The sequence below is a fragment of the Myotis yumanensis genome, unplaced genomic scaffold (genome assembly GCF_028538775.1).
Source record: "Myotis yumanensis isolate MYYU_CA2020_CCGP unplaced genomic scaffold, mMyoYum1.0.hap1 SCAF_21, whole genome shotgun sequence".
NCBI lineage: Eukaryota > Metazoa > Chordata > Mammalia > Chiroptera > Vespertilionidae > Myotis > Myotis yumanensis.
In genome coordinates, this window is record NW_027223772.1 from 15,475,000 (window position 1) to 15,496,517 (window position 21,518).

Genomic DNA, 21,518 nt, shown 5'->3' on the forward strand with positions numbered 1-21,518 from the left:
CCCAGAAAGGCCAATGCTCACACTCACCCAGAAGGACGACATGCTCACACTCACCCAGAAAGGCCACTGCTCATACTCACCCAGAAGGACCACATGCTCACACTCACCCAGAAAGGCCACTGCTCACACTCACCCAGAAGGACGACATGCTCACACTCACCCAGAAAGGCCATTGCTCACACTCACCCAAAAGGACCACATGCTCACACTCACCAAGAAAGGCTGCAATTCACGCTTACCCAGAAAGGACCACTGCTCACACGCACCCAGAAAGGCCACTTCTCACACTCACCCAGAAGGATGACATGCTCACACTCACCCAGAAAGGCCATTGCTCACACTCACCCAGAAGGACCACATGCTCACACTCACCCAGAAAGGACCACTGCTCACATGCACCCAGAAAGGCCACTGCTCACACTCAACCAGAAAGGCCAATGCTCACACTCACCCAGAAGGACATGCTCACACTCACCCAGAAAGGCCATTGCTCACACTCACCCAGAAGGACGACATGCTCACACTCACCCAGAAAGGCCACTGCTCACACTCACCCAGAAGGACCACTGCTCACACTCACCCAGAAAGGCCAATGCTCACACTCACGCAGAAGGACCACATGCTCACACTCACCCAAAGGACCACTGCTCACACTCACCCAGAAAGGCCAATGCTCACACTCACGCAGAAGGACCACATGCTCACACTCACCAGAAAGGCCACTGCTCACACGCACCCAGAAAGGCCATTGCTCACACTCACCCAGAAGGACCACATGCTCACACTCACCCAGAAAGGCTGCCATTCACGCTTACCCAGAAAGGACCACTGCTCACACGCACCCAGAAAGGCCACTGCTCACACGCACCCAGAAAGGCCACTGCTCACACTCACCCAGAAAGGCCAATGCTCACACTCACCCAGAAGGACGACATGCTCACACTCACCCAGAAAGGCCACTGCTCACACTCACCCAGAAGGACCACATGCTCACACTCACCCAGAAAGGCCACTGCTCACACTCACCCAAAAGGACCACATGCTCACACTCACCCAGAAGGACCACTGCTCACACTCACCCAGAAAGGCCAATGCTCACACTCACGCAGAAGGACCACATGCTCACACTCACCAGAAAGGCCACTGCTCACACTCACCCGGAATGACCACATGCTCACACTCACCCAGAAGGACCATTGCTCACACTCACCCAGAAAGGCCAATGCTCACACTCACCCAGAAAGGCCACTGCTCATACCCACCCAGAAGGACCACATGCTCACACTCACCCAGAAAGCCACTGCTCACACTCACCCAGAAGGACGACATGCTCACACTCACCCAGAAAGGCCATTGCTCACACTCACCCAAAAGGACCACATGCTCACACTCACCCAGAAAGGCTGCCATTCACGCTTACCCAGAAAGGACCACTGCTCACACGCACCCAGAAAGGCCACTGCTCACACTCACCCAGAAAGGCCAATGCTCACACTCACCCAGAAGGACACATGCTCACACTCACCCAGAAAGGCCATTGCTCACACTCACCCAGAAGGACCACATGCTCACACTCACCCAGAAGGACCACTGCTCACACTCACCCAGAAGGACGACATGCTCACACTCACCCAGAAAGGCCACTGCTCACACTCACCCAGAAGGACCACATGCTCACACTCACCCAGAAAGGCCACTGCTCACACTCCTCCAGAAGGACCACATGCTCACACTCACCCAGAAGGACCACTGCTCACACTCACCCAGAAAGGCCAATGCTCACACTCACGCAGAAGGACCACATGCTCACACTCACCAGAAAGGCCACTGCTCACACTCACCCAGAAGGACCACATGCTCACACTCACCCAGAAGGACCATTGCTCACACTCACCCAGAAAGGCCAATGCTCACACTCACCCAGAAAGGCCACTGCTCATACTCACCCAGAAGGACCACATGCTCACACTCACCCAGAAAGGCCACTGCTCACACTCACCCAGAAGGACATGCTCACACTCACCCAGAAAGGCCACTGCTCACACTCACCCAGAAGGACCACATGCTCACACTCACCCAGAAAGGCCACTGCTCACACTCACCCAGAAGGACCACATGCTCACACTCACCTAGAAAGGCCACTGTTCACACTCACCCAGAATGGCCACTGCTCATGCTCACCACAGAGTAATAAGTTGAAAGGAACTAAAACCATAAAATCTCTGATCACACAGAAGTTAATTAGAAATCAATAACAAAATATATTTAGAAACTCTCCAAATATTTGGACATTATATAGCATATTTCTAGATAACCTTTTCAGATCAAAAAAGAAAATACAAGGAAAATTAAGTATAATTTTAAACGGAATATGAAAATATAAATTATAAAAAATAAAAACTTGATAGCTTGCAGCTAAAACAGTAATTAGAGATGAATTTATAGCTGTTAATACTTAATAGCTGTAAATACTTAAATTAGATAAGGTTTTACACCTTAAGAAAATTAAACCTGAATTATAAGAAAATGTTAATGATGAAAGCAGAAATCAATAAAAGTAGAAAACAATAGAAAAATCAATAAAACCAAAAGATGGCTTTTTTAAAAACCTAACAATATTGCTAACACCTAGAAAAACTGATTAAGGAAAAGCGAAAACACACACATTACCAACGTCAGGGATGCCCCGGGCCATCCCCAAAGACCCTGACAGATGGTAAAAGGCAGTGAGTATTATGAACTTATAAGGTAACAAGTATATGAACACAGATCGAACAACTTAGAAAAAATGACAAATTCCTTGAAAAACACACACATCAAAATTAGTGCCAACAGAAATAAAAACTCAGAATAGCCCTATATCTCTTACTCAAAGTTGAAATAAAAAATCTTCCCACAATTAAAACTCTAGCTCCAAATAATAGAAACTGGTGAATTCTGTCAAACATTTTAGGAAGAGACATCAGCAATTTTACACAAATTCATTCAGAAAATAGAAGAGTAAGGGATACCTCCCAATTCATCTTACAAGGCCAGCATCACCTGGAAAAAAATACTTGACAAGAATGTCCTGAGGACGCTGCAGACCAATATGCCTCCTGATCTAACAGCCATGAGCTCCACAGGACAAGCGTGAACTGCACTCCGCAAAGTAAGACATTCCAGAGCTGGTGCTTCAACCTTTAAAAACCAGCCCTGCCCCCTCCGAGACAGAGAGCCACGTGCTATCCCACCTGACCTGAGACTAAGGTGGCCGGGGGGCCCTGTGCTGGGGGGAGGGACCCACACAGCACGCGGGGCAACGGGAGAGCTCGGAGAATGGGTGGCCACTCGGAGACACAGCCTGAATCTGAAGCTGCGGGTCTGGCAGGAAAGAGCGCTGACCTCGGGGGCGCCCAGCGGAGCACGAAGGGGCAGAGGAGTATGATGGGTGCAACATACGCTCACACGGTTAGTTACAGATGTGCGCTGAGGACATAAATCAAATGGGGGAAAATATAAAAACTGGTAAACCTGGGTAAAGAGCACAGTGGGGCTACTTATTACTATTTTTGCAATTTTTCTGCACGTTTGAAATGATTGCAAAATCAAAAGTTAAACAGCACCTCAGAAGGTGCTTTTGTAGAAACTGACGTGCTGATTCTAAAACTGACATGCAAATGCAAATATAGTAGAACTAGTGGCCCGGTGCACAAAATTGTGCACATTAAAAGGGAATTAATTAGAGGAAATATTTTAATATTGCTATTTGCCCTTTCTCTATAATCGAAGTGTCAGAGATGAAAGAAATTAGTAAAATGTATACGAAATCTCCCTCCTCTCAGAGTCCGGGGTGCGCCATGGAACCCAGAGTCAAGTCCCCGCCCATCCGTGCACGCCTCGAAATCGCTGGAGACCCAGACCCAGCCGGCCCAACCCCCGTCAAGCCCCGAAAGGCAGGGGGCATGGCGGTCAGTCCACGGAGGCAGTCAACGGGGAGAGAAACCTAGGCCGCAGAAAGCCGGCTGCCCCGCGTGCTTGGCTACAAGCGCACCTGCCAGCAGCTAGCGGTCACGCAGTTACCGCAGGGACAGCCCCTGCCCCAGGGGAGTTTGTCTGGAGCTGTAAAGCCACTTAGCAATGGGACGCCATCATGCAACACAGCTGATATGTCAGGAGGAAAACAACTACCACACCACCCGCACCTGACAAAGGAAATGCAAAGATCCAGCGTCCGTGCAGCTCCAATGAGACAGATGTGGACAAAGCTCCGGGGAACAGTGCTAGGCAGCGGTCCAGGTGACTCAGCAACACGGCAACAGGCAGCTGCACTAGTCAGCGTCACCCTCCCAATGCCAGAGATGGGCGACCAACAGGCTCCGATTCTCACATTCCTGGCAGCTGAGAAGTTCAACATCAAACTGCTCATCTATCCAGTTCCCAACTCTCAGATGACCTCCTTCCTGCTGCGTCTTCCCGTGGCAGAGAGAGCAGGGCCGAGCATTATGCTGGGGAGGCGGGACAGGGCCCTACCCTTATCCTCAGGAGAGGGAGAGAGACAGAAAGAGATCAGGGCCCCACCCTTGGGACCCCCTCATTTAGCCTAATTACCTCCTTAAGGCCCTCACTATAAGATAGTCCCACGTTGGGAAGAGGGGAACTTAATTCTTCAAAATATGAATTTGGGGGAAAAATGCCACCCACAGTAGCAGTGAGACATTCCGCACACAGTGTGCAGCGAGGCACACACACGCTCCGTCAGGACCCTGGGCTGCGGCCCGGCAGGGACCTGCTGGTGGAGTGAGTCCTGAAGCGGATCTACAGGGCCAGGAAGCTCCCGTACCACAGAGGCCACCGTCCACTCGCTGACCCCCGTGTGGCCACTCACTCGGTGGTTCCCGAGGGCCAGCCGTCAATATGGAAAGCAGCCCAGACCCGAGCTTACACAAGTATGAAATCCCTTCCAGAGGAAATTATGTAACAATTATACCTAGAGGACATTCTAAAACTCCTGCAAATCAATAAGGAAAAGACAGATATCCTAATAAAATGTGAACAAAATACAGGCCATTCTGGTTATTTGTGGTGGTTATCCTATATAATAAAAGGCTAATATGCAAATCAACCATCAGTCAAACACCCCCCCCAAGTGCATGAATTTCGTGCACTGGGCCTCTGGCCTTCTATAAAGAAGCTGTAAACACTGAATTAGCAAATACTGAGCCATGGCTCCCAGTGGAAAAACAGACAGTTTACTGTAAGTGGTCCCGACGTCTCATCAGCCATCACATCCCCTGTGTCTGTGGCTTCTGCTGTGTCACTGACACTGTGCTCGTGGCCAGCGGAGCTGGGCCTGGGCCCGAGGAGGCTCATGACAGCGCCCTCCAGGCAGCAGCCTCCGCCTCTCCCCCGGGAGCAGGGCTGCACTTCCGCACCTGCTGGGGCCATTTCAACAGCAAAACCACCACCAACAGCCTAACACGAAACAGACCTCCAACAAGAAGGCCCGCCCCCGCTGGGACCCCGTTGGGCCGAGCGCTCTGCACATGCCATACGTGACCGTGAAAACAGCCGAGCATGGACTCGGGGTTACAAAGACACTGTAGTGAAGTAACAGAATTTGCAGGCATGAAATCCTCAAACAAGGAGGGTAAACTCTATGTGAATGGGCAATTCAATGGATATTAAACCAACAAAAACATGTTCTTCACCACTTACTGGTCAAATCTAATGTAAAACTACTCTGAATCACTCCTGGACACCTGAGTCATTGGCAGCATTTGAAGTTCTGGGAAACACGGGTGAGGACAGTGCTCTGCTGGGGGTTAGGGGCAACCTGGTGCAGCGGGGGTGCCGCCTGCAGTTCCAGTCCCAGGTCTCCGACCCCCGAGGTCTCTCGCCCACGGGACAAGGAGGCGCCGGCAGATGCCAGTGAGCAGACTCCCTCACTCGCAGGCGCACAGACGCCGGGGCGGGGCGGGGCGGGCTCCCAGGGCAGTGATGCTGTGCACACATCTGTGAACACGACAACAGCCTGCGTGTAGCAACTGGACTTCCAGATGGGAAATCCTCCTTACCAGCCTCCAAAATACGAACTTATGGGCCACTTATAAGATACCCACATAAAACGGATGCCAAGAGGCTGGGGGACAGTGGAACAGGAAGAGGAAGAGAAGTCTGCAGCAAATGCAAACGAAGAGAAAGCCGGTGGCAGTGTCACTCTCTGGCAAACTAAACTCCAGGGGAAGAGCGTTAATAGTGACTTCCAGACAAACACAGCCAAAGCCATGCAGCCTCGGGCCCACGGGCCTGGCGCACACGCAGGCCCCTTTAAAACAGACAGCTGGTGGGAACTGGCAAGGCCAGAACGAGCACGATGATTTTCACACATTTCCAGGTTCTGTAACCCACGTGACAAAGAAAACAGCCGGTTTTAATAACACACTTCACACACGTGATCTACTATGTAAATCAAGGTATGTGTGGCCACCACCAGGAAATACTTATTTGTTGAAACAATAGGACATTTTCACAAAAATTGAACATATCTAACTGGTCACAAAGAACACCTTTAATGAATTATCAAAAGTAAAATACACCCCAAGTTCACTGATAAAATTCAACAAGAACAGGAAACTGAGAGCCCACGTCCCGGGCCCGGGGGGATGCAGCCAAAGTGGCATTCAGAGGAAGCACCACCGTGTCAAGCAGATCTGTTTGAAATTAAAAACGACTGATAAAAGTAATTTTTTAGAAGTCAGTAACATAAAGAGTTAAAACTCACAGAACAGTGTAGGAATCCTAAGTATTCCGGGAATAACACACACCGGAAGGGCTCAGTTACAAAGACTGACCAGACCAACTACTGGTGCATGCGTGCAGCCCCCGAAACCTCTCCCCGCCACTGGGAGTGCAAAGGGCACGCCCCCTCGAGGGAAGGCGGTACCTCTTACAGAACAGCAGGCACCGACCCTGCACGCCAGCAGTTCTACCCCAAGGCACTTCCCTAGCAGAGATGCTTACATGTCCACACAACACCGTGAGAGAAGTCCATCGCGTTCATGCCAGCGGGAGTGGCTGCCCCGGGCCCAGCGTCCAGCAGCACTGTCCAGCGGGACGCAGTGCCCTGCTGACACACACAGCCCGATGCTTCTCGAAGGCGATGCCCCGTGCGGGAAGCCAGGCTTGCGTGGCTCTGTGCTGTGGCTGCGTGTCTATGAAGTCCTAAAACACATAGAACTGTCCACGGCAGAACACGACCAGAACGGTGGCTGGCAGGGGAGGAGGGGCGTGGACTAGGCGGTCACCTGAGCTCCCAGGGATGGGACTCTCTGGGCCCGGCCAGGGTTGGATTGCAGAGGTTTCTGCATTGGTTGGACGTTGTTAATGGAATACTTAAGATTTGCGCATGTCATTGTCTGTAGGTTAACTCACAAATGAAACAAGAATGTTCAGATATTGAACTCGTTAATGGCTTCCTTGCTGAAAAGTTTCAGGGAGTGCACAGATATCTGCACCTTGTGAAGTGAATAAAAAGATGGCTTCCCGCTGGGTGGAGGCGGCGGGAAGAATAACGCTGGCAGGGGAAGTGCCGTCAACAGCAGGGTCCAGTTGGTAGGTTTCGGACTGGATGATCACTATAAAACTCTTTCTACTTTTCCATTTGTTTGAAAATTTTCAAAATAAATGTTAGGGAGAAAAGGACATTTTAAAGCATGAAGGAAGTGGTCCTTGACAATTCAATTAAATATTAATTTTTCCCAAATTTATCTAAAAATTCATTGCAATTTCAATCAAAACACTATCAGAATATTTCAAGGAAATTAGGGTGTTCCTTAATAAGACACATGAAAACCCATATAATTATTGACAAATAACAGAAAATTTAAATTTCTATGTTATCAAAAAGTAGATGAATAATTATTAAAAATCACCAAGAAACAATGTAAGGGCAACAGGCAAGGACTATGAAGAGACACTGCCAGAGGCAGGGGCAGCCTGGGGGTGTCACGCCGAGCACTCGGGGTGACAGGGTAACAGGGGGCCAGCACTCAGAGGGACAGCGTGACGGGAGGGAACGGGCAGACAGCCGTGGGTCCTCTCAGGTGTGGCAGGGAAGCGACTTGTGCACACGTGTGCCCTCCAGGCTCTGCTCTTCAGAGTCCCTGAGAGAGACTGTCCACGTTCCAGGGCACAAGGCCTCGGGGCCAGTGAGGGCGTGGACATGCAGAACGCCCAGGGCAGAGGCGGGCGCCCCGTGGGTGCGGCCAGGGGGATTTAAAATGCACTGACAGTTAACTATCCTACCATTCATGCAAAAGAGGGAGCAAGTGGTGCTGTGTCTCTTGGGCCCACACGTGTACCCAGGGCAGAGAGGCCGCGCCTGCACACCCACCTGGCCACGGGGCCTGGGCACAGGCCCGAGGGACAGGACTGCACGAATTATTTGGACAAATGTGTTGATTTGATCCATAATTTAAAATGAGAAGAAAATAAGTGTAAAAATATTGAATTTTTATATAAAACTTATGTAAATGCATTTGATATTTATACATTTAGTGAATTACATTATAATTACATATAAGCCATATCTGTATACTTTATAACAGCCGTCGCCAGCCGGTGGTCCGTGAGGTCCGAAAAGTGGGCGCCTGCTGCTCTTACAATATACTGTCTGTTATATACTTATTATGTAAATTAGTTAATGATACAAATAAAGAAAAGAAAAACTTGTTTGAAATGACGTATCTTTTCTAAAGCCTCACAGATGTTCCCTTTGTGCAACTTCTTTCCTCACGACGCACATGCGTGATGAAGGCGCAAGGCTTGGGCAGGGCCCCTGAGCACAGCCCCTCCCCCAGCTGCTCTCCGCCAGGGCACCTGCTGTGCTGGGAGCGGCCTCACCAAGCCCACTGGTGGGCCAACGCTCCTGCGGCACCCGGGGGACAGGGACACACAGCGTGTCCCCTCAGAACACTGCGGTGCAGCCGTGCCTCCTGCGTCGGGGAGGCAACGGGGAACCCACCACTGCAACCTCACACACAGGCCTGCCGAGACATCCTCAGGCCATGCTGAGAGCATGGGGTCCAGAGGGGACCCCACAGTGCACGCGTGGAAAGGCTGTCCCGGAAAGGCCTGAGCGTACGCCCCGTGCAGACCTGGCAAGGCTCTGAGCCGGGGCTGTGCCGGGAAGCGGGCCGGGCCGCCTCTGGCTGGGCGGTGCTGGGTTTCAGGGAGAACGGCCTCCCTGGTTCCAAATGCGTTTGAAGACCAGGCTGGTGGCCGCGGCCGGCCCCGTGTGGATGCTCCGCCAGGCGTGTGGGGGTCACGTGAGATGAGAGGACCTGGCCATCTCTGTTTTTATGACATTTTTCCTAACACCAACTGGAACAGGCCATCGTTTCCCAGCCCACAGCAAACGCATTGCCATCCTCGAGTGAAGGCCAGCCAACTTCCAGCAAATTCAGTAAAAACATGTGCTTGCTGGATTTAAACGTGGATTCTTACATAACGGAGCCTTAGAGAATGAGAGAATGGTTTCAGGAAAACAGATACTTACTGAAAATTATGGTTTGGGCTGTGTGTGGGACCTAAAAAGGAACAAAGGGCATGTTATTAATGCTTCATGATTTGGAATCAAACTTCTTTCCAAGCCCGCATCGGTGAAGGCGCAGCAGCGCAGGGCGCCGTGGGAGCTGCCTCAGCCAGGCCCGGCCCCTGGAGGCTGTGCCCGGAGCGGGGAGCCGCACCCCGGAGGGCGCTCTCTGTTGGACATGTTTTTATGTGGTTTTGTTGTTGTTCATCCTCACTCGAGGGTATTTTTTCCATTGATTTTTTTCAGAGAGAGTGGAAGGGAGGGCGAGAGACAGAGAGATAAATATCGATGTGAGAGAGACACAGCCATTGACTGCCTCCCGCATGAGGGCTGGGATGGAGCCTGCAACTCAGGTCCCAGCCCTTAACTGGGGATTGAACCCGAGACCCTTTCGTGTGAGGGCAGACGTTCTAACCGCTGATCCACACTGGCCAGGGCTTTTGGACCTATTTTTGTAGTTTTCACTGTTTTGCTCTTTCTCTCTCCACATCTAACCTTGATTCACAAGACCCATTTTCCTAATCGGTGACAGACAGGCTGGGGCATTCCAGGGACCTTCTCAAAAGGGGGATGCGAGGGGACACCCTCCTTCCAGCCATGTACCTAGCACAGTGTTCAGAGCTGTCTTCATGCTGGCTCCCCCACCCCTGCCGGGCCAGGGGTCTGAGGGCTGGTAGGTGCCAGGCCTGTGGGGGCTCAGGCTGCGTGGGGGCCTCCCGCAGGGTGACTCTGTGGCCTACGACCTGCCCGCTAACCCGGGATTATGTCCTGCGTCCAGCGTGTCCACCGTGTCCCTCCCTTTTCTTACTAGTGCGAGGGCAGGGCACGCCGGCCCGGCACGCTGACCGCTGTCCCGCTGCTGGGGTGTGTGCTGTTTCAAGCTGCCAGTGACTCTCCCCCGGTGGCTGTGAAGCGCCCTCCCTGCGAACCAGGCCCAGCCTGTCCCCACTCACCGAGCCGCACGAACAGGACGCCGGTGGCAGTGATGGTCTTCATCCCATTGGTGGCCACGCACTGGTAGTAGCCGGTGTCTGTCGTGTCCAGGTCCTGGATGCGGAGCCGAGAGCCGTACTCCGTCTTGCGGATGATGACGCGCCGCGGCTCCTGCACCACCGGGGCGTCGTTCTTCAGCCACCGCAGGCTGGGGGGCGGGTGGCCGGCCACCTTGCAGTGCAGCGTGGCCGTCTGGCCCTGGACGATGGTGATGTTGTTCACCGGCTCCAGGAAGTTCAGAAAGTAACCTGCCAAGGGGTGTCACACAGGAGCCAGCTCAGGCGGCTTCCGCGCCGGCCGCCGCGCCCCCGCCCACAGCCCTGCGCCCAGGCTCGCCTCGCAGGAACCGTCCTGGAATGTTGCCGAGAACACGGCTCAGTCAGAGCCACGGCTGGGACGGAGCCTGCGGCCCTGGCACGCATCACCCGACCACGCGGGACCTTGTCTGAGGGGCTCTGCTTGGAGGCGCCCCGGCTAGTGCCCACTGCTGAGCCCCGAGTCGTGCTCCCGCCCGGAGGAAGCTGGGCTGCCTCCAGGGATTTCTCCACGGCCCTCGCAGCCTCTCCCAGGACAGCACTCAGCACCATTACTGAGCGCTGAGCATCTTCAACAGTGAAATCACCAACAAAATGTGGAGTCTCAGGACTCCAGGCCCTGGGGCCTTGTTAGCGGGGAGCGGACAGGCCGGCAGTGCTGCCCCTCCAACCCCCGCTGGGCCGCGTGCAGCTGCGATTCAGGTCTCCGCTCCGCATGCCTGTGAGCGACAAGACGTGCGTGAGTGTGGACTTGGGGTTACAAATACTCTCCAGGCAGGAGGTGAACACACTGATATGAACCACATCTCATCTCACTAACTTACGATGCACATTCGCGCTCAGAAAGCCCATCCCTCCTCTCGCCACCCAAAGTCGCCCTCAGAGCAGCCAGCCACCGGCCAGGCAGGCAAAACGCCAGGCTGAGTGCGCTGACGGCTCTGGCCACCAACCCAGCTCGGGGGCAGGAAGAAGCATCCAGGGCTCACACCCTCCAGGGAAGTACCCAGAACACAGATGGGGGTGGGGGGGCAGCTGGAAACACTGCCCTAAGCTCAGCGGCAACACAGGCCCTGAGGAGCCAGAGGAGAGTGTGTGCAGGGCAGGTGAGGTGTGCAGGGTGGTATGTTTGGGGGTGTACACGTGGTGGTGTGTGTGCATGCCTGCATGTGTGTGTGTGTGTGTGTGTGCGTGTGTGTGTGTGTGTGCGTGCGCGTGCATGTGTGGTGTAGGTCAAGGGCTGGGGATTATTCTCTCTTAAGATAAACCCACACACAGCCCTGGCCAGGGCTCAGTTGCTTGGAGCCGTGTCCCACACACTGAAGGGCCTCGGGTTCCATCTGGATCTGGGCACATGTGGGAGGAACCGATTGATATTTCTCTCTCTCCCTTCCTCTCTCTCTAAAATCAATAAAAACATATCCTCAAGTGGGAATTAACAAAACACACACACATGCTAAAATTCCATTCACAGAAACCCCACAAGATTAGAGAGACGAGACATCAATCATCAGGGGATGAACTCACTTCAGACAAAGCTGAGATAACAGCTCAATCTGAAAATGACTGTAAAACATGTTCATGCTCTGAATCTTTTGGCTTGATTTCTGGCTGGCCCCTAATTCTTTTTGAAAAATAAAATGGAAAGATGGCATGTCTCTGTTATCCCTGATTTGACTGGACAGACAATGATGGCATTCCTAGTGGGCTCTCGGGACGTCTCACAGGGTGTGACGGCCGTCTCACGCTGAGGGGGTGGGGGCTGAGGGGGAGGTAGCCGAGGGGGTGGGAGGTTGTGAATTTCAAGTCGAAAGGACGGCTTCCCTTCACAAGGGAGACTGGAGGTATCTGCTGGAGAGGTGTCACTCATTCACACTGGTTATTATGTATGATTATTATCTATAATAATAAAAGTGTAATATGCTAATTAGACTGGACTTCCTTCCGAATGTCCTTCCAGATGACCTTTCGGATGAAGTCAGGGCTGTGAGGGCCGAGGTAAGCTGCTGGCAGCTGCAAGGGCCAAGGCCCTTGCATGAATTTCGTGCATCGGGCCTCTAGTCCTATCTAATAAAAGAGAAACATGGTAATTAGCCATAACTTCGCTACCCTTCCCATTGGCTAATCAGGGCGATATGCAAATTAACTGCCATCCAAGATGGCAGCCGGCAGCCAGGCAGTGAAGCGAACAGGAGGCTTGCTTGCTCCATGATGGAGGAAGCCAAGGTTCCCCGCCTTCTGCTGCTGGGCTCTGAGCTGCAGTTTAAGAAACATTGTTGCAATTATAGAAGCAAAAAAAAACACCTAGATACCTGCTTTCAGCCGTCAACAAGAAGGCCCGCCCCCGCTGGGACCCCGTTGGGCCGAGCGCTCTGCACATGCCATACGTGACCGTGAAAACAGCCGAGCATGGACTCGGGGTTACAAAGACACTGTAGTGAAGTAACAGAATTTGCAGGCATGAAATCCTCAAACAAGGAGGGTAAACTCTGTGAATGGGCAATTCAATGGATATTAAACCAACAAAAACATGTTCTTCACCACTTACTGGTCAAATCTAATGTAAAACTACTCTGAATCACTCCTGGACACCTGAGTCATTGGCAGCATTTGAAGTTCTGGGAAACACGGGTGAGGACAGTGCTCTGCTGGGGGCTAGGGGCAACCTGGTACAGCGGGGGTGCCGCCTGCAGTTCCAGTCCCAGGTCTCCGACCCCCAAGGTCTCTCGCCCACGGGACAAGGAGGCGCCAGCAGATGCCAGTGAGCAGACTCCCTCACAGCAGGCCAGAATGAGAGCTAGAAAGCAAGCTCTCTGAGGCTGAGGCCCTGCTCCCTCCCTGGTTAATTCGCAGCTGGCCACTAACCACTTGGCTTCCTTTCCCTCGTGTGCACATGTGAGGGTGGTGCTGAGCCCCGCTAAGCTCTCCCCTCGCTCCCAGAGGCTGCCTGCACGCGGCCCCCGACCTCCGCACACGGACCCCCGACCTGCAGACACGACCGAGCAGCCCAGAGGAGCCAGGCCTGGTGACTGAGAACCGGCCTCTAGGGGTGCAGCCAGCACTCCATGGGGTCGGAGAGAGCGAAGTCTCCCCCTTTAGTCACCCCAGAGGGCCCCTTCCTCCCAGCAGAGGACGGTAAAAACTGCGGCTGCTGAGTTCTGCCTCTGCCACCAGGCCACGTGCTGCTCACCCAGGCAGTGGGTGAGTCCCGGACAGACACACCAGAGTCAGGGGGGACCACTCCTGCTCCCGGCAGATCAGCGCCCGCTGACTCTTCACCCGCTGACCGCCCACTCGCTCGCCAGCTGGCCAGGTTACTCATGTGTGAGGTCTGAGGGGCACGGAAGCCTCATCTACGAGGGGAAGCAAGGGCCCCGGGTTTTACTCTCATCGGTGGCAACGAAACACACAACCTGCCTGGAAGGGTGGTGACTGGAGACCCTGAGCCACAGGAGGCCACCGGTCAACCCACCGTGGGGCGTGGGTCTGGTGGTCTGCACAGGGCCAGCCACATGAAGGGAGGACGCTGCTTAAAGGAGAGCAGCAGGGGCAGGAGGAGTGGGTGTGAGACAAGAAGGGGATCAGAGGATGAGAATCGGAGAGCCGCATGGCCCTGAGGTGGAGGGACGTGCCGAGCCCGCCGCGCGTGGGGAGGGCGCTGGGCCAGCCAGCCGTGTGCTGGGTGCAGTTCTGGTCCTGGAACTGTGAGCAGGACCTTGTTGGAAACAGGGTCATTGTAGATGCCATGAAGTTAAAATGAAGTCATATGGGGCCCTGCTCCGATAGCTGGTGTCCTGTAGGAAGGACACGTGGGCCCAGGCACAGAGAAGAGGCCAGGTGACCAAAGACAGAGGGGAGGGGTGCTGCCCAGCCAGGGGCAGGGGTGGCCAGCCACAGGGGGAGGCCGGGCAGCTCCTCCGGGAGCTACGGGGAGCAGCCCTGGGCGTGGGCGCCAGCCTCGGGACACTGGGTCTGTGGGGCTTCGCTCTGGCAGGACTGAGGCAGGGAAGGAGACTGCCCCAGGCTCAGGGTGACACTCACAGCCTCACAAGGGACAGGGACATCTCGCCCCGCCCCCGGTGGCTGCCATGAGACAAGCAACGTGAATAGGCCGTGCAGCACCGAGCACCGCCAGCTGAGAAGGAAGAGCGCCTGCCCGCGTCACTTCAGCAGGCACCGGCGGCAGCAGTGGCTGCCAGGTGCCACGACGCTCTCCCGGCTGCGGCTTTGGGAGCAGGAGCTACCTGGGGGCAGAGGGGGCACTTGGGAAGATGAGCTGGAGAGGAAGGCCCGGCGGTGGGCCCAGCAGGTGCGGCCCCACTCTCCCACACGGCGTCCAGGCCCCGTCCGCGACATCAGCGTTGGGCACACTTTGAAACCAGCCCGTGGGTTGACGCTTTCTCCCAGCGCCATTCCCTCTGTCCACCTCGGAGAGCCCCAGGGCCTGCAAATCCGCAGCCAGCAGGTCGGGGCACTCGACCAACGGCCGTCCCCTCCAGAGTGGCACAGCCGGAGCCGAGCCCACGGGAGGCCTGGCCCAGGAGGTGGGGCGGGGGGGGAGGGGGGGGGCCTTGGGCCTCTGCACGCTCTGCCGGCTGCACCACGCAGGGGACACGCAGCTGGGAGGCGCAGGGCCAGGCTCCAGCTCCGCCCGGCCCATTCTCATCACAGAACTAATGCCGTGTCTGCAGTTAGGGTGCTGGTCTCAGTTTTACCCCCTCCGCCGCGGAGACCCTCATCTATACCAATCTCCCTCCCTCTCTCTCTCTGTCTCTCTCTCTCTCTCTTTCTCTCTCTCTCTCTCACACACACACACACACACACACACACACACACTCTCTTCCATAATAAACCAGATATGCACCCAACACGTATGCTAATCGATCCACATCCTACATGAACGGGGAACCTGCTCTCAGGAGCAGAGGACAGGCTTCGTTTCCATGCCAACACGGTGACCTCTGCGGTCGCTGCTTTCTCTGTCCATTCAGATGCTCTGAGGTCACCTGGAGCTGCAGCCGCCCTCCGCCAGGGGACGGCGCCCTCCCTCCAGTGAGCACGAGGGTCAGCGAGCGGGCGTGTGCAGGCTGCGGGCGGACAGCATCCCGGGGCCTCTCCGCAATAACTCCCGCCACCAGCACGCCTGTGCCGCGTCCACCAAACCCTGGGTGGGGGGCATGTGCATGGGAACAAATGAGTAAATGGTTTCCAGGCCAAATGTAAGCTTTTGTAATAACAATAAAATAATGTATCTAATGTAACAAGGAACACAAAAACTGCTGCTAAGTGCCTAGCCCGTTAGCACAGCGCCGGACCCGGAGCCGACGGTGACACGCCGTGGGGCGGACACTCCAAGCAAACCCCACAGCTCGGCATCGCAAGTCTGCCACGCCCGCGCCCTGCGAGGTAGGCTCAGGTCTCTCTCAGAACCCACCGCACATGCACGCCAGGGGCTCAATCCTGGCCCAGTGCATCTGAGCACAAATGCCCCTTCCACTGGGCACCAGCTCCTCGCCCCTGATCTGCTCGGCAGGCGGCACCCTCGCCGCCTGCGCTTCACAGAGGCCCTGCCCACAACGGCACTGGAGGAAGCAGTGGCTCATGCCATCCATTCGGCTGGCATTACTTTAATCTATGATTTAAGCCAGGCAGCACCCTCCCAGCAGCTCTGTCAGCAGGAAAGCGCAGGGATCGGCGCCTGGCACCGCCTGCAGTCCATCATTGGGGGTGCAGAGGAGGCAGGACCCCAGGAGGAGGCTCCCAAAGAACCAGAGAACTGGTGCCCAGGAAAGCATGGGCCCCTGGGGCTCTGGGGCTCTGGGGCTGCTGAGGCAGCCATGTCTGGAAAGTGACGGACATACAGGCAACGGCCACCATTGCAATGACAACAAATGGCAGTGTCCAGCCACTGCTCGCTGGGCGAGTGCTGTCCCTGGGCCCTCTCACCCCTCCAATGGCGGGGTGACATGGGGCCCAAGCAGTGCCCTGGCCACAGCAGGAGGGTGAGGCCACCATCCAGTCCAGGTCTGCTGTCCTGCCACCCCGGCTCAGACCGCTGCCCCAGGCTGCCCCCAGGCCAGGCCGGCCTGCTCAGGCCCGCGGCTTCCTTTGGTACAGGAAGTCCTCACTTAACGTCCGGGATGACATCTGCGGCTTTAAGTGAAACAACGTACAATGAAACCGATTTTACCATCGGTTCCCGTGGCCCCTCATCAGTTACAATGAAGCGACGTTGTCCAGGACACACAGCCTCTCGCCGCCGAGCCCCTGCTTGCTGTTTCTGTGCGGTGGGCACGTCCAGGCTCCCAACCTCTGCCTGGAAGCCCCCGCAGAACTGCCCGGCCACATGCGGGCAGCCAGACAGAGGGCAGCACAGCTCAGCTATCCTAAAGTGGCCAGGAGCCGCCTGAGCTCGGCTCTGATGAGCGGTGCTTGCAGCTGAGGGCAGGTGAGGACCCACGTGTCCCTGAGCGCTCAGCCCAGTCCTTCTGCCCCGTCAGCATGCTCTTCCATCCAGCTGTGCCTCTCCGGGTAAGAGACAGTGGTGGCCGGCGGTGCTCCCACCCACTCCTGGCTCCTCCCTGCCCCTGCCCCAGCCCAGGCGCACAGGCAGGCCCACGCTCTGGGGGCAGCATGCGCTCCCAAGGGGATGGGAGAGGCTACAGATGACCAGAGAGGGATTTTAGCCCTTCACCGACGTCTGTCCACTCTCCACCCGGCCCACTCCCTCCTGCCAGCTCCTCCACTTCCCCACCACTTCCCCCAGAGCTGCCTGCAGCTTCAGAGTGTAAACCAGACCCGCACATCCCACAGGACCCTTCCACGGGGCGAGGAGGCCCACATCCCACAGGACCCTTCCACGGGGCGAGGGGGGCACATCCCACAGGACCCTTCCACGGGGCGAGGAGGGCACATCCCACAGGACCCTTCCACGGGGCGAGGAGGGCACATCCCACAGGACCCATCCACGGGGCGAGGAGGGCACATCCCACAGGACCCTTCCACGGGGCGAGGAGGGCACATCCCACAGGATCCTTCCACGGGGTGAGGAGGGCACATCCCACAGGACCCTTCCACAGGGCGAGGAGGGCACATCCCACAGGATCCTTCCACGGGGTGAGGAGGGCACATCCCACAGGACCTTTCCACGGGGCGATGGGGGGGCACAGGGTGGGGGGCGGGAGGCAAGAGCGGGGCGGAACTCTCTCCTGCGTCTGAGGAGCTGTGTGCGCTCGCTCTCCCAGAGCTGCCTGCAGACCTCTCTGTGACGATGGAATGTTCCGGGTCTGGGCTGCCATCACCATCACCTCAGCCATACGGGGCCACTGGGCTCTTAAAATGTAGCAGGTCGGACCGAGGACCTGGGCTCTTCCCCTCATTTAACTTGCGTGCGTGGCTGGTGGGCCGTGCTGGGCCCCTGGGCCTCAGCCCACCCAGCCCATGACCCCGCCTCACTCAGCTGCCCGAGGCACTGAGTCCTCGTGGCCTCGGGCCTGGCAGGGCCGCCACTGGCCTTGGACACACCCCTCCCATCATCTCTTAGCAAATGTCACCTGTCAACCTCCTGTCCCCAAGCCAAGATGCGCCCCCTTTCCTTCCACTCAGCGACCTCTTCCCTTCCTTGGGCTCCTCCCCACAACTCCTAATTGCAGGCTTGACAGTTTCCCAGGGCCCCAGCTCCCAGCCCCGCCCCCAGGCAGAGCCCACCCGTGCCTCCACCACGAGAAGCTGGGCCGCACAGGGCCCAGCACAGATGGGGCGGTCAGCAGACGGGCGAGGGCTGTCTGACCTGGCCTGCGGCTTCGTCAGCCTCTGAGAAACAGCTCCAGAACCCAAGCTCCAAGAATAACCTCTCTTCCTAAGAGCCCTTCCCGAGGCCAGCGCCCCACACAGGCTCCCAAGTGCGGCCTCGGCTCCGTGGGGACACGTCTCTGCCCTGACAGACGCCTCCCATAGGCAGCCAGGCTGCCTGCGAGCAAGCGAGGTCACGAAGACCCCGAGACGACTGGGAGGGGTCAGGGAGGGGGCCACTCCCGTCCTGAGGACACTCGCTGCATGACAGGGAACCTCCTCACGGAGCCTGAGCCACCCTCAACTTAAACAACTGACCCCTAAGCAAACGGCGCGCTCCCCGCAGGCTCCCCGGGGAGAAGGGAGCGCAGCATCCCGGTGACCGACACCCGCAGCCTTGTAGCAGAGGCACCCTCCGGGGCCCTTGGCTGAGACAGCCACCTCTGCTCACTCCCCAGACGACCAGCCTCAGGCACAGGCCCTCAGGGGCACGACCCTCAGTGAAGGGGGCTCTGAAGCGATGATGGATTCTGGGCTTCAAATCACAAGGTCAGGCAGGCAAAGTGGCTGTTCTGACAGTAACTGTTATAAACTACACGTGTCCCCAGATTCAAATGTTGGAGGTGGGCCTTTGGGGAGTGGCTACATTAGATGAGGTCCTGAGGGGGGGCCGTGGGCCTAGTGTCCTCATAGGAAGAGGGACACAGCGCCCTCTGCAGGCTTTCAGCCTCCTGAACCGTGAGGACCCCTTCCCCTTGGCTGAGCCACCTGCGTGCGGGGTTTGGTTACGGCAGCCGAGCCGACGGAGGCCGTGATCTGAGGTGATATGGTGACTGTGGGTGAAGAAGAAAAGTCGCAGGAAGTACGTTCTGCCGACTCTGTAAGTCTCAGATGCCTACAGAGGGCGCCAGGTGAGAGGGAGGCCAAGGCCTCAGGGAAGGCAGCATCCACAAGACAAAGGACCAACAAGACAAAGCGCGGCTCCGGCTCCGGCTCCGGCTCCGGCTCCGGCTGACCCCAGGGAGACCAGGCTCCGGCTCCGGCTGACCCCGGGGAGAGGAGGCCCCCACTGACCCCGGAGAGACCAGGCCCCCGCTGACCCCGGGGAGATCAGGGCCCGGCTGACCCCGGGGAGAGGAGGCCCCCGCTGACCCCGGAGAGACCAGGCCCCCGCTGACCCCGGGGAGAAAAGCAGTACCCGGCGGAGACCCCCTCCACTCTGGACAGTCACATCGAGAGTAACCCCAGGAGATGGACGGCCACCTGTCAGCAGGAGACGCAGTGGCCAAGCCAGGAGTCCACCTGCCCTACGACCCTCCCTGCAGTGGTCACCCGCCTGACCCTGCCGTCACCTCTCACCAGCCGCCACCTCCCCACAGTGCAGTGTATGGAGAAAGCTGTGGAGGTAGGTGTCCACCACGCCCCCCATGGGCAGTGCCACCCCGGGGCCCTGGCCACCAGTGCGGCAGCGAGCCTTGAGTAAAGACGGCACCGCTCTGGAAGCACCGCCCCAGGCTGCATACAGGAGCACTCCCCAGGTTACCTTTCGGCGTTGGAACAGGGCTGCCGTGTCCATCCAGTTGGCCGGAAGGGTCGTTGGGGTCAGGCGCCTCCGAATCCCCTGCACAAGAGAGCACAGCACAGGTGAACGCGCCTGCCTTCCCAGCAGATCGTCCTGCTCTCCCAAAACTGCCCCCGGGTACAGAGCGCCTGGAGGGAGAGGCAGGGGCACTGCCAGGGGGCTTCTGTGGGGTCGGATTGGATGCAACCGGAGACGTGGGCCTTTCCCCGATCCAAGCGGACGGGGCCCCGTGGGAGGCGGGAAGTCAATCACGGGGGCCAGAGTCAGCAGGTCGCCCCCAGATCAGGCCCTGGCCGTTCTGAACAGTCGGAACTGAAGCGTTTCTTCACCGGCTCACCCCTCCTGGCCCCCAGGCCCCTCCGCAGCCAGCGGCCAAGGACAGATCTGCCCACAACTGGGAGGACAGGAGTGCTCGTTACTGCAACCTTTACCCCCACCCCAGAGCCTGTGAGAGGCAGCACCCACCCCACTCACAGACAGCGCAGGCGAAAGCAGAGCTGGTCTGCTCCGCTGGGAACGCAGCAGGAAGACGGAGGAGAGGTGGTCAGGTGTGCATGGCACCCTAGAAGCCAGGTGGCCCCCCATAGACCCTACTCTTTATTCCAACCCCCCGCTTTCTCTTCTGCTTCTACTTTTAGACTTCTGCCTGGGAGTGGGCTTTGACTGGGCCCCCACCCTGGGGGGGGGGGTGGTGTGTGAAGTCGGGTGATTCTGACAGAAGAGCTCCTGGAGGGACTAGGTTATGCACCGAGCCTGTGGAAGACGCGGACACCCACACTGGGGCTACTCTGCAGCTTAGAAAGGAAGGCCATGCTGGCACCTGCCACCACATGGTGCACCCAGGACACGGTGCTGGGATAAGCCGGGTCAAAGGACAAATAGGGTTTCGCTTCTACGAGGAAAGTGAAGAAGTCGAGCTCACACAGAAAGGAAGTGGAAGGGCGGGTGAGGGGCTGGGAGGAGGAGGGGCTCATGGGTAATGGGCAGTTTTAGTTTTGCAAGATGAAAGGCTGCGGAAATGGATGATGGTGATGGTTGCACAACAGTGTGAATGTTCTTAATGCCACTGAACTGTACACTTAGACATGGTGACAGTGGGCCCGGAGTGTGACCCGGCTGGGTGAAGTGTCATCGCAGAGGGCTCGATCCCCAGTCTGCGCACGGGTGGAAGGTGGGAGGTGGCTGACCGATGCTTCTCTCTCACATCAATGTTTTTCCCTCTCAATTCAAGTGTTTAAATTTTTTTTGTTGATTTCAGAGAGGAAGGGAATGGGAGAGAGAGAAACATCAACCATGAGAGAGAAACATGGATCGGCTGCCTCCTGCACACCCCCTACTGGAGATTGAGCCCGCAACCCAGGCATGTGCCCTGACCGGGAATAGAACCATGACTTTCTGGTTCACAGGTCAACGCTCAACCACTGGGCCACACTGGCTGGGCTCAAATAAATTCTTTTTAAAAATGGTTAAAATGGTAAATTTGATGCTATCTGTACTTATCACAATTTTTAAAGTGTACCGAAGAAGTTTACAATTCAGTATTAGG

The 21,518-nt window shown here is 56.4% G+C and overlaps 1 protein-coding gene across 1 annotated transcript in view; it reads right to left on the minus strand.

The window, feature by feature from the left end:
* The window catches only part of ROR2 (receptor tyrosine kinase like orphan receptor 2), a 196,489-nt gene that overhangs the window by 27,839 nt on the left and 147,132 nt on the right, over window positions 1-21,518 (minus strand). Inside the window, exons 2-4 of the mRNA XM_070400902.1 lie at window positions 19,934-20,011; window positions 10,528-10,815; window positions 9,539-9,569 (exon numbers count right to left, since the gene is read on the minus strand). Coding sequence (XP_070257003.1) covers window positions 9,539-9,569; window positions 10,528-10,815; window positions 19,934-20,011 — 397 coding nt within the window. The remainder of the gene's footprint in view (window positions 1-9,538; window positions 9,570-10,527; window positions 10,816-19,933; window positions 20,012-21,518) is intronic.